The sequence below is a fragment of the Anolis carolinensis genome, unplaced genomic scaffold (assembly GCF_035594765.1).
Source record: "Anolis carolinensis isolate JA03-04 unplaced genomic scaffold, rAnoCar3.1.pri scaffold_7, whole genome shotgun sequence".
Taxonomy (NCBI): Eukaryota; Metazoa; Chordata; class Lepidosauria; order Squamata; family Dactyloidae; genus Anolis; species Anolis carolinensis.
In genome coordinates this window covers 8,330,257-8,342,707 of record NW_026943818.1, presented here as the reverse complement: position 1 = coordinate 8,342,707, position 12,451 = coordinate 8,330,257, and the positions used below count along the sequence as shown (strand labels likewise).

Sequence of the window (12,451 nt, the reverse complement as noted above, 5' to 3'; positions counted from 1 at the left end):
AGCTTGAAAGCCTGGCTGCTTCCTGCCTGGAGGGAATACTAATAATAATAATAATAATAATAATAATAACTTTATTTATATTCCTCCCAATCTCCCCGAGGGGACTCAGGGCGGATTCCAACATACATATTAGCTGGCCCTGATTGTTCCTTGCTTTCTTGCTTTGTATAGCATTGAATAGCCTTGCAGCTTCAAAGCCTGGCTGCTTCCTGCCTGGAGGGAATACTACTACTACTACTACTAATAATAATAAAAACTTTATTTATATTCCTCCCAATCTCCCCGAGGGGACTCAGGGCGGATTCCAACATACATATTAGCTGGCCCTGATTGTTCCTTGCTTTCTTGCTTTGTATAGCATTGAATAGCCTTTCAGCTTCAAAGCTTGGCTGCTTCCTGCCTGGGGGGAATAATAATAATAATAATAATAATAATAATAATAATAATAATAATAATAACTTTATTTATATTCCACCCTATCTCCCCGAGGGGACTCAGGGCAGATTCCTACATATGTGTTAGCTGGCCCTGATGGTTTCTTACTTTCTTGCATTCAATGGTGTCAAACTATATTCATTTTTGCAGTCAGAGAGAAGACTTTCCAGTAACCGGATGGTAATGATCGCCAAGAGGGAAGTCTTATGGGAGCGGAGGACTAAATCTCCTTTTAAGGCCTGGTTGGTCTTTGGGAGCGACACCCTTGCGAGGCCTTGCACAACCTGCACGAAACCAAGGTGCTCCTGTGGCTTCTGCAACGGGAAATGAGTTCCTACACCCTACACGCACACGCATGCACAACAGGAAGAGAAAGAGAACATGTTTCGGGAAACATTCCACACCGCTTTATGGTGTTTTAAATTAGTTAAATTAGCCTCCCCACCTAAAGCGGTACCTAAATTTCCTACTTGAGAGATGCACCTGTCTTTCGGGCTGCTTAGGTCAACAGCAAACTAGACTAATAATAATAATAATAATAATAATAATAATAATAATAATAATAATAATAACATAATAATAATAATTCAAAGACTCTGGCAGAAACCAGTGCAGGTGGTCCCGGTGGTGATGGGCACATTGGGTGCCATGCCAAAAGATCTCAGCCGGCATTTGGAAACAATAGACATTGACAAAATCACGATCTGCCAACTGCAAAAGGCCACCCTACTGGGATCTGTGCGCATCATCCGAAAATATATCACACAGTCCTAGACACTTGGGAAGTGTTCGACTTGTGATTTTGTGATACGAAATTCAGCATATCTATCTTGTTTGCTGTGTCATAAAATAATAATAATAATAATAATAATAATAATAATAATAATAATAATAATAATGATCTGCCAACTGCAAAAGGCCACCCTACTGGGGTCTGCACGCATCACCTGAAAATACATCACACAGCCCTAGACACTTGGGAAGTGTTCGACTTGTGATTTTGTGATACGAAATCCAGCATATCTAGCTTGTTTGCTGTGTCATAAAATAGTAATAATAATAATAATAATAATAATAATAATAATCTGCCAACTGCAAAAGGCCACCCTACTGGGATCTGTGCGCATCATCCGAAAATATATCACACAGTCCTAGACACTTGGGAAGTGTTCGACTTGTGATTTTGTGATACGAAATCCAGCATATCTATCTTGTTTGCTGTGTCATAAAATAGTAATAATAATAATAATAATAATAATAATCTGCCAACTGCAAAAGGCCACCCTACTGGAATCTGCACGCATCATCTGAAAATACATCACACAGTCCTAGACACTTGGGAAGTGTTCGACTTTGATTTTGTGATACGAAATCCAGCATATCTATCTTGTTTGCTGTGTCATAAAATAATAATAATAATAATAATAATAATAATAATAATAATAATAATGATCTGCCAACTGCAAAAGGCCACCCTACTGGGATCTGCACGCATCATCTGAAAATACATCACACAGCCCTAGACACTTGGGAAGTGTTCGACTTGTGATTTTGTGATACGAAATCCAGCATATCTATCTTGTTTGCTGTGTTATACAACAACAACAACAACAACAACAATAATAATAATAATGATTTTGTGATATGAAATCCAGCATATCTATCTTGTTTGCTGTGTCATAATAATAAAATAATAATAATAATAATAATAATAATAATAATAATAATAATAATACTTTATTATTATTCCGAGTCCGAGGGGACTCGTGGCGGCTCACATGGGGCCAGACCCAAAGAGCAAAACACAAACATAAGTAATAATAATAATAATAATAATAATAATAATAATAAAACTTTATTTATACCCCGCCACCATCTCCCCAATGGGGACTTGGGGCGGCTTACATGGGGCCATGCCCAAGACAATACAATAAACCATAACATAATACAATTAAATAATACATTACATAAAATAAACAGTACAACATAAGATCAATACAGCAATATAACACGAGCGGGCCGCACGAATACTACATTTAAAAAAACAGAATAAAACACAACGATCTATATATATATAAAAGAGTGATGGCATCACGGCAGCGGACAAAACAACAAAAGTAAACACCCCACAACCTCGAAAATTGACAGCACAACCCCTCATCCATGCCTCTAGGTTGATACAACAAAAAGAAAAGAAAAATGAAGTCCTAATTAGAGGGAGAGGAATAATTGCTTTTATCCAATTGCTGCCAGTTAGAAGGCTAAGCTCCTCCAACTTGGTCTCCTAGCAACCCAATTTTTTAAAAGTAAAAAACACTAAAAAATTAATACAGTAGAGTCTCACTTATCCAACATAAACGGGCCGGCAGAACGTTGGATAAGTGAATATGTTGGATAATAAGGAGGGATTAAGAAAAAGCCTAATACACATCAAATTAGGTTATGATTTTACAAATTAAACACCAAAACATCATGTTTAACAACAAATTTGACAGAAAAAGTAGTTCAATACGCAGTAATGCTATGTAGTAATTACTGTATTTACGAATTTAGCACCAAAATATCACGATGTATTGAAAACATTGACTACAAAAATGCGTTGGATAATCCAGAACGTTGGATAAGCGAGTGTTGGATAAGTGAGACTCTACTGTACACTAAAATACTATAACAGAAAATAACTAAAAATAATACATAAAATAATAAAATATAATAAATAAAAAGATAACTTACAATAAAATTAATTAAAAAAAACCAATAACGTCAAATAAAAATTACACAACAATTTTTAACCAATACCACCACCACTTTGCCACAGCAACGCGTGGCCGGGCACAGCTAGTACAATATAAAATAATAAAAGCGGGAAATCACATCCAAAGCATCCCCGACAGATGGCCATCCAGCCTCTGCTTAAAAGCCTCCAAAGAAGCAGAGTCTGGGGCAGAGAGTTCCACTGTTGAACAGCTCGCTCTCGCAGTGAGGAAGTTCTTGCTAATGCTCAAGTGGAATCTCCTTTCGTGTAGTTTGAAGCCATTGTTCCGTGTCCTAGTCTCCACAACACGGGATGCATGTGCTACTACATGGTAGAAATGCTGCCTCTTGGCCCCACTTGAACTGCCATGGGGTCCTGGGAACTTGATGTGACAGAGAAGGCTAAGCATTGCTATGAATTATAATAACAATTATTATTATCCTTCTCATTCCCATAGCCAAGTCTCCTCCTCGGGCTTGATTTTTTGCATGAAAACAAGGCTCTCTATCTGGAAGTGCAAAAGGGGCCTTTGAAAGGAGAACGTTCCCGCTCTTTGCTACGGCCTTTTTGCAAAACGTTTGCAAAATGCAGACGCGGATGGAGCCATGCATGGGACTCGTTGCCCTGCGATGCCACCTTCCGGGGAAGAAAATAAGCACGTGATTGCATTGCATTTGCAGGTTGTTTATATACGAAAAGCAGGTTGCATCAGTGTCCTGTTTTGCTCCAGATTTTTGCTCCAGAGGTTGCATTGTGATCAGAAATGTTCCTGACCACAATAGTGCAGCAGGTTAAACCGCTGAGCTGCTGAACTTGCTGACTGAAAGGTTGGCGGTTTGAATCCAGGGAGAAGGGTGAGCTCCCGCTGTTAGCCCCAGCTCCTGCCAACCTAGCAGTTCGAAAACATGCAAAGGTGAGTAGATGAATAGGTACTGCTCCGGCGAGACGGTAACAGCATTCCATGCAGTCATGCCAGTGGTGTCTACCGACACAAGAGCAGTACCTATTGATCTACTCACATGTCATGTGGCCATTGACATGACTCCATGGAGCGCTGTTACTTTCCTGCCGGAGCAGTACCTATTGATCTACTCACATTTGCATGTTTTCGAACTGCTAGATTGACATTGTCTGTAGAGCCGGCGTTGTCCGTAGACACCTCCACAGTCATGTAGCCACTGGTATGACTCCATGGAGCGCCGTTACTTTCCCGCCGGAGCAGTACCTATTGATCTACTCACCTATGCATGTTTTCGAACTGCTAGGTTGGTGTTGTCCTTAGAAACAGCATTGTCCATAGGTGCTTCCAAGGTCATGTGGTTATTAACATGACTCCATGGAACGCCATTACCTTCCCGCTGGAGCAGTACCTATTGATCTACTCATCTATACATGTTTTCGAACTGCTAGGTTGGCATTGTCCTTAGAAACAGCATTGTCCATAGGTGCTTCCAAGGTCATGTGGTTATTAACATGACTCCATGGAACGCTGTTACCTTCCCACCGGAGCAGTACCTATTGATCTACTCATCTATGCATGTTTTCGAACTGCTAGGTTGGCATTGTCCTTAGAAACAGCATTGTCCATAGGTGCTTCCAAGGTCATGTGGTTATTAACATGACTCCATGGAACGCTGTTACCTTCCCACCGGAGCAGTACCTATTGATCTACTCATCTATGCATGTTATCGAACTGCTAGGTTGGTGTTGTCCTTAGAAACAGCATTGTCCATAGGTGCTTCCAAGGTCATGTGGTTATTAACATGACTCCATGGAGCACCATTACCTTCCTGCCGGAGCAGTACCTATTGATCTACTCACCTATGTATGTTTTTGAACTGCTAGATTGACGTTGTCCATAGACCGGCATTGTCTGTAGACACCTCCAAGGTCATGTGGCCATTGACATGACTGCATAGAGCGCTGTTACCTTCCTGCCGGAGCAGTACCTATTGATCTACTCACCTATGCATGTTTTTGAACTGCTAGATTGACGTTGTCCATAGAGCCGGCGTTGTCTGTAGACGCCTCCAAGGTCATGTGGCCATTGACATGACTGCATAGAGCGCTGTTACCTTCCTGCCGGAGCAGTACCTATTGATCTACTCACCTATGCATGTTTTTGAACTGCTAGATTGACGTTGTCCATAGAGCCGGCGTTGTCTGTAGACGCCTCCAAGGTCATGTGGCCATTGACATGACTGCATAGAGCGCTGTTACCTTCCTGCCGGAGCAGTACCTATTGATCTACTCACCTATGCATGTTTTTGAACTGCTAGATTGACGTTGTCCATAGACCGGCATTGTCTGTAGACACCTCCAAGGTCATGTGGCCATTGACATGACTGCATAGAGCGCTGTTACCTTCCTGCCGGAGCAGTACCTATTGATCTACTCACCTATGCATGTTTTTGAACTGCTAGATTGACGTTGTCCATAGAGCCGGCGTTGTCTGTAGACGCCTCCAAGGTCATGTGGCCATTGACATGACTGCATAGAGCGCTGTTACCTTCCTGCCGGAGCAGTACCTATTGATCTACTCACCTATGCATGTTTTTGAACTGCTAGATTGACGTTGTCCATAGAGCCGGCGTTGTCTGTAGACGCCTCCAAGGTCATGTGGCCATTGACATGACTGCATAGAGCGCTGTTACCTTCCTGCCGGAGCAGTACCTATTGATCTACTCACCTATGCATGTTTTTGAACTGCTAGATTGACGTTGTCCATAGACCGGCATTGTCTGTAGACACCTCCAAGGTCATGTGGCCATTGACATGACTGCATAGAGCGCTGTTACCTTCCTGCCGGAGCAGTACCTATTGATCTACTCACCTATGCATGTTTTTGAACTGCTAGATTGACGTTGTCCATAGAGCCGGCGTTGTCTGTAGACGCCTCCAAGGTCATGTGGCCATTGACATGACTGCATAGAGCGCTGTTACCTTCCTGCCGGAGCAGTACCTATTGATCTACTCACCTATGCATGTTTTTGAACTGCTAGATTGACGTTGTCCATAGACCGGCATTGTCTGTAGACACCTCCAAGGTCATGTGGCCATTGACATGACTGCATAGAGCGCTGTTACCTTCCTGCCGGAGCAGTACCTATTGATCTACTCACCTATGCATGTTTTTGAACTGCTAGATTGACGTTGTCCATAGAGCCGGCGTTGTCTGTAGACGCCTCCAAGGTCATGTGGCCATTGACATGACTGCATAGAGCGCTGTTACCTTCCTGCCGGAGCAGTACCTATTGATCTACTCACCTATGCATGTTTTTGAACTGCTAGATTGACGTTGTCCATAGAGCCGGCGTTGTCTGTAGACGCCTCCAAGGTCATGTGGCCATTGACATGACTGCATAGAGCGCTGTTACCTTCCTGCCGGAGCAGTACCTATTGATCTACTCACCTATGCATGTTTTTGAACTGCTAGATTGACGTTGTCCATAGACCGGCGTTGCCTGTAGACACCTCCAAGGTCATGTGGCCATTGACATGACTGCATAGAGCGCTGTTACCTTCCCGCTGGAGCAGTACCAATTGATCTACTCACATTTGCATGTTTTTAAACTGCTAGATTGACGTTGTCCATAGAGCCGGCGTTGTCTGTAGACGCCTCCAAGGTCATGTGGCCATTGACATGACTGCATAGAGCGCTGTTACCTTCCTGCCGGAGCAGTACCTATTGATCTACTCACCTATGCATGTTTTTGAACTGCTAGATTGACGTTGTCCATAGACCGGCGTTGTCTGTAGACACCTCCAAGGTCATGTGGCCATTGACATGACTGCATAGAGCGCTGTTACCTTCCCGCTGGAGCAGTACCAATTGATCTACTCACATTTGCATGTTTTTAAACTGCTAGATTGACGTTGTCCATAGAGCCGGCGTTGTCTGTAGACGCCTCCAAGGTCATGTGGCCATTGACATGACTGCATAGAGCGCTGTTACCTTCCTGCCGGAGCAGTACCTATTGATCTACTCACCTATGCATGTTTTTGAACTGCTAGATTGACGTTGTCCATAGAGCCGGCGTTGTCTGTAGACGCCTCCAAGGTCATGTGGCCATTGACATGACTGCATAGAGCGCTCTTACCTTCCTGCCGGAGCAGTACCTATTGATCTACTCACCTATGCATGTTTTCGAATGTCCGTACAGCTGGCGTTGTCCGTAGACACCTCCAAGGTCATGCGGCCACTGGCATGACTCCATAGAGCTCCAGAGTGGTACCTATTGATCTACTCACCTTTGCATGTTTTCGAACTGCTGGGTTGGCAGAAGCTGGGGCTAACAGCGGGAGCTCACCCACTCCCTGGAATTCGAACCACTGGTCAGCAAGTTCAGCAGCTAGAACGCGGCCATGGAAGTGGCACTGAGTTCCGCTGTTGCCAGGCGAGCCAGGCGCCCAAGGTGTGGGCGGCCTCTGAGGTGTGTGCAGGTGGGCTTGGCGCTAGTCCTCATGGAGGAAGAGCAAGTCGATATCTCTGCTCAGCTGGCAAAGAAGAGGCTCTCAAAAAGGCCGAACCCACCTGCAATTGTAGGACTGTCTCACAGAAAGGCAGGTAAACAGAGCCTGCCGGAGAGGGGCCCTTTACATTATTATTATTATTATTATTATTATTATTATTATTATTATTATTATTATTATTATTTACTATGTTTATAATTTTTAAGTTTGTTGTATGATGCTTTTGACCATCAAATGTTTTTTGTACTGATATTGGAAACCGCCCTGAGTCCTCTTGAGGAAATGGAGCGGTATATAAATAAGGTTTTATTATTATTATTATTATTATTATTATTATTAGCATCATACTTCCATATTGACACATGTAAGCCATAAGGTGAGGCAGGTAATAATAATAATAATAATAATAATAATAATAATAATAATAATAATAGGTTTCATGCTTACATACTGTAGTGACACATATGAGCCATACGTCGAGGTAGGTAATAATAATAATAATAATAATAATAATAATAATAGGTTTCTTGCTTACATAGTGACACATATGAGCCATACGTCGTGGTAGGTAATAATAATAATAATAGGTTTCTTGATTACATAGTGACACATATGAGCCATAGGTCGTGGTAGGTAATAATAATAATAATAATAATAATAATAATAATAATAATAGGTTTCTTGCTTACATAGTGACACATATGAGCCATACGTCGAGGTAGGTAATAATAATAATAATAATAATAGGTTTCTTGCTTACATAGTGACACATATAAGCCATACGTCGAGGTAGGTAATATTAATAATAATAAAATAATAAAATAATAATAATAATAATGATAATAGGTTTCTTGCTTACATAGTGACACATATGAGCCATATGTCGAGGTAGGTAATAATAATAATAATAATAATAATAATAATAATAGGTTTCTTGCTTACATAGTGACACATATGAGCCATATGTCGAGGTAGGTAATAATAATAATAATAATAATAATAATAGGTTTCTTGCTTACATAGTGACACATATAAGCCATACGTCGAGGTAGGTAATAATAATAATAATAGGTTTCTTGCTTACATAGTGACACATATGAGCCATATGTCGAGGTAGGTAATAATAATAATAATAATAGGTTTCTTGCTTACATAGTGACACATATAAGCCATACGTCGAGGTAGGTAATAATAATAATAATAGGTTTCTTGCTTACATAGTGACACATATGAGCCATATGTCGAGGTAGGTAATAATAATAATAATAATAGGTTTCTTGCTTACATAGTGACACATATGAGCCATATGTCGAGGTAGGTAATAATAATAATAATAATAATAATAATAATAATAATAATAATAATAATAATAGGTTTCTTGCTTACATAGTGACACATATGAGCCATACGTCGAGGTAGGTAATAATAATAATAATAATAGGTTTCTTGCTTACATAGTGACACATATGAGCCATATGTCGAGGTAGGTAATAATAATAATAATAATAATAATAGGTTTCTTGCTTACATAGTGACACATATAAGCCATACGTCGAGGTAGGTAATATTAATAATAATATAATAATAAAATAATAATAATAATAATGATAATAGGTTTCTTGCTTACATAGTGACACATATGAGCCATATGTCGAGGTAGGTAATAATAATAATAATAATAATAATAATAATAATAGGTTTCTTGCTTACATAGTGACACATATGAGCCATACGTCGAGGTAGGTAATAATAATAATAATAATAATAGGTTTCTTGCTTACATAGTGACACATATGAGCCATATGTCGAGGTAGGTAATAATAATAATAATAATAATAATAATAATAATAATAATAATAGGTTTCTTGCTTACATAGTGACACATATAAGCCATACGTCGAGGTAGGTAATAATAATAATAATAATAGGTTTCTTGCTTACATAGTGACACATATGAGCCATATGTCGAGGTAGGTAATAATAATAATAATAATAAAAATAATAATAGGTTTCTTGCTTACATAGTGACACATATGAGCCATACGTCAAGGTAGGTAATAATAATAATAATAATAGGTTTCTTGCTTACATAGTGACACATATGAGCCATATGTCGAGGTAGGTAATAATAATAATAATAATAGGTTTCTTGCTTACATAGTGACACATATAAGCCATACGTCGAGGTAGGTAATAATAATAATAATAGGTTTCTTGCTTACATAGTGACACATATGAGCCATATGTTGAGGTAGGTAATAATAATAATAATAATAATAGGTTTCTTGCTTACATAGTGACACATATAAGCCATACGTTGAGGTAGGTAATATTATTAATAATAAAATAATAATAAAATAATAATAATAATGATAATAGGTTTCTTGCTTACATAGTGACACATATGAGCCATACGTCGAGGTAGGTAATAATAATAATAATAATAATATAATAATAATAATAATAGGTTTCTTGCTTACATAGTGACACATATGAGCCATACATCGAGGTAGGTAATAATAATAATAATAATAATAATAATAATAGCCTTTTCTTTCTTTAACCCCCAGAGAAGTTGGATCAGAGCCTGCAACCGGGCGAGTGGGTCTTGGTGCTGCTTTCGTACCTCGTCCTCATCCTGACTTTCCCCGTTTCTGTCTGGATGTGTCTGCAGGTAAAATCATCTATTTGGAAATTACTTATGACTTCGAATAATAATGCAAAAAGTTGTGGCTCCCGTAACAGCTTTCGGGGACCCAGACTTTCCTCTAACAACCAGGCATGGGCCAACTTCAGCCGTCCAGGTGTTTTGGACTTCAACTCCCACAATTCCTAACAGCCTGGCAAAATTCACCAGGACTAAGACAATTTCACAGTCATCTGTACTGTTTTCCTCCTTTGCAGATTGTCAAGGAATACGAGCAAGTTGTCATCTTAAGGCTGGGACACATGCGGAAAGGAGCGGAGGTACGGCCGGGTAAGGGAACTATTTTAATTCCATTTCCATCACAATAATACACACAAAGGGTCAGAAAAATTCTCAAAAGCAAGCTCAATGGAGGCAACACCACCAAGGCCATAAACACCTGGGCCATACCTGTCATAAGATATACTGCTGGCATAAACTGGACACAGATGGAACTGGACAATTTGGACAGAAAAACAAGAAAACTCATGACCATTCATGAGCCTCGCAGTGATGTTGACCGGCTATATCTGCCTAGAAGATCAGGGGGCAGAGGACTCTTGCAAGTAAAACAAGCCGTCACAGAAGAAGAACATGCCCTGGCAGAAGATGTAAAGCAAAGTGAAGAACCTGCTTTGATTGAAGTCAAAAATCAGAAACTCCTCAAAGCACAGCAGACAAAAAACCAGTACAAGAAAACCGCACTACAAACTAGAGCTGACAGCTGGCACAACAAAACACTGCATGGAAAGATTCCTTGACAAAATTGAAGGAAAAGGTGATAAGGAGAAGACCTGGCTCTGGCTCACGAATGGGACCCTGAAGAAGGAGACAGAAGGCCTGATCCTTGCAGCCCAGGAGCAAGACATCAGGACAAAGGCCATTCAGGCCAAGATCGAAAAATCAGCTGATGACCCAAAATGCAGACTGTGCAAGGAAGCTGACGAAACCATTGATCATATCCTCAGCTGCTGTAAGAAAATCGCTCAGACAGACTACAAACAGAGGCTCAACTATGTGGCTCAAATGATTCATTGGAACTTATGCCTCAAGTACCACCTGCCAGCAGCAAAGAACTGGTGGGATCACAAACCTGCAAAAGTCTTGGAAAATGAGCAGCAAAGATACTGTGGGACTTCCGAATCCAGACTGACAAAGTTCTGGAACACAACACACCAGACATCATAGTTGTGGAAAAGAAAAAGGTTTGGATCATCGATGTTGCCATCCCAGGTGACAGTCGCATTGATGAAAAACAACAGGAAAAACTCTCAGGACCTCAAGATTGAACTTCAAAGACTCTGGCAGAAACCAGTGCAGGTGGTCCCGCGGTGATGGGCACATTGGGTGCCATGCCAAAAGATCTCAGCCGGCATTTGGAAACAACAGACATTGACAAACTGCAAAAGGCCACCCTGGTGAGATCTGCACACATCATCCGAAAATACATCACACAGTCCTAGACACTTGGGAAGTGTTCGACTTGTGATTTTGTGATACGAAATCCAGCATATCGATCTTGTTTGCTGTGTCTTACAATAATAATAATAATAATAATAATAATAATAATAATAATAATAATAATAATAATAATAATAAATTATAATGCTAATAATAGATACATAACGGCTATGAGTCTCCTTGTGGAGAGAAAAAGCAGGATAAAATAAACATCATAATAATATACATAATAAACATAATAATAATAATAACATTCTAATGCTAATAATAGATACATTTGAGTCTATTTTGACTCTACTTTGAGTCTCCTTGTGGAGAGAAAAGTGAGGTATAAATAAACAAACATAATAATAATAAACATAATAATGATAATAAATTCTAATGATGATAGATATATAGCTGCTTTGAGTCTCATTGTGGAGGGAAAAGTGGGGCATAAATAAACATAAATATAATAACAATAAACATAATAATGATAATAAATTCTAATGCTGATGATAGATACCTAGCTGCTTTGAGTCTCGCAGAGAGAAAAGTGGGGTAATAATAATAATAATAATAATAATAATAATAATAATAATAATAATTGGGTGCCGTGCCAAAAGATCTCTGGCGGCATTTGGAAACAATAGACATTGACA

The 12,451-nt window shown here is 39.7% G+C and overlaps 1 protein-coding gene across 9 annotated transcripts in view; it reads left to right on the top strand.

Moving 5' to 3' along the window:
* Positions 1 to 12,451, top strand: part of LOC134293327 (stomatin-like) — a 29,433-nt gene that overhangs the window by 611 nt on the left and 16,371 nt on the right. For 4 of the 9 annotated variants that reach the window (XM_062960592.1, XM_062960587.1, XM_062960588.1 and 1 more), the window contains exons 1-3: positions 6,671 to 7,757; positions 10,234 to 10,337; positions 10,568 to 10,640. In XM_062960592.1, coding sequence (XP_062816662.1) covers positions 7,556 to 7,757; positions 10,234 to 10,337; positions 10,568 to 10,640 — 379 coding nt within the window. In that variant the 5' untranslated portion in view covers positions 6,671 to 7,555. Of the gene's footprint in view, positions 1 to 585; positions 735 to 3,761; positions 3,871 to 6,670; positions 7,758 to 10,233; positions 10,338 to 10,567; positions 10,641 to 12,451 lie in introns of those variants that run through there. The other 5 variants (XM_062960589.1, XM_062960594.1, XM_062960595.1 and 2 more) reach the window with 5 other exon arrangements.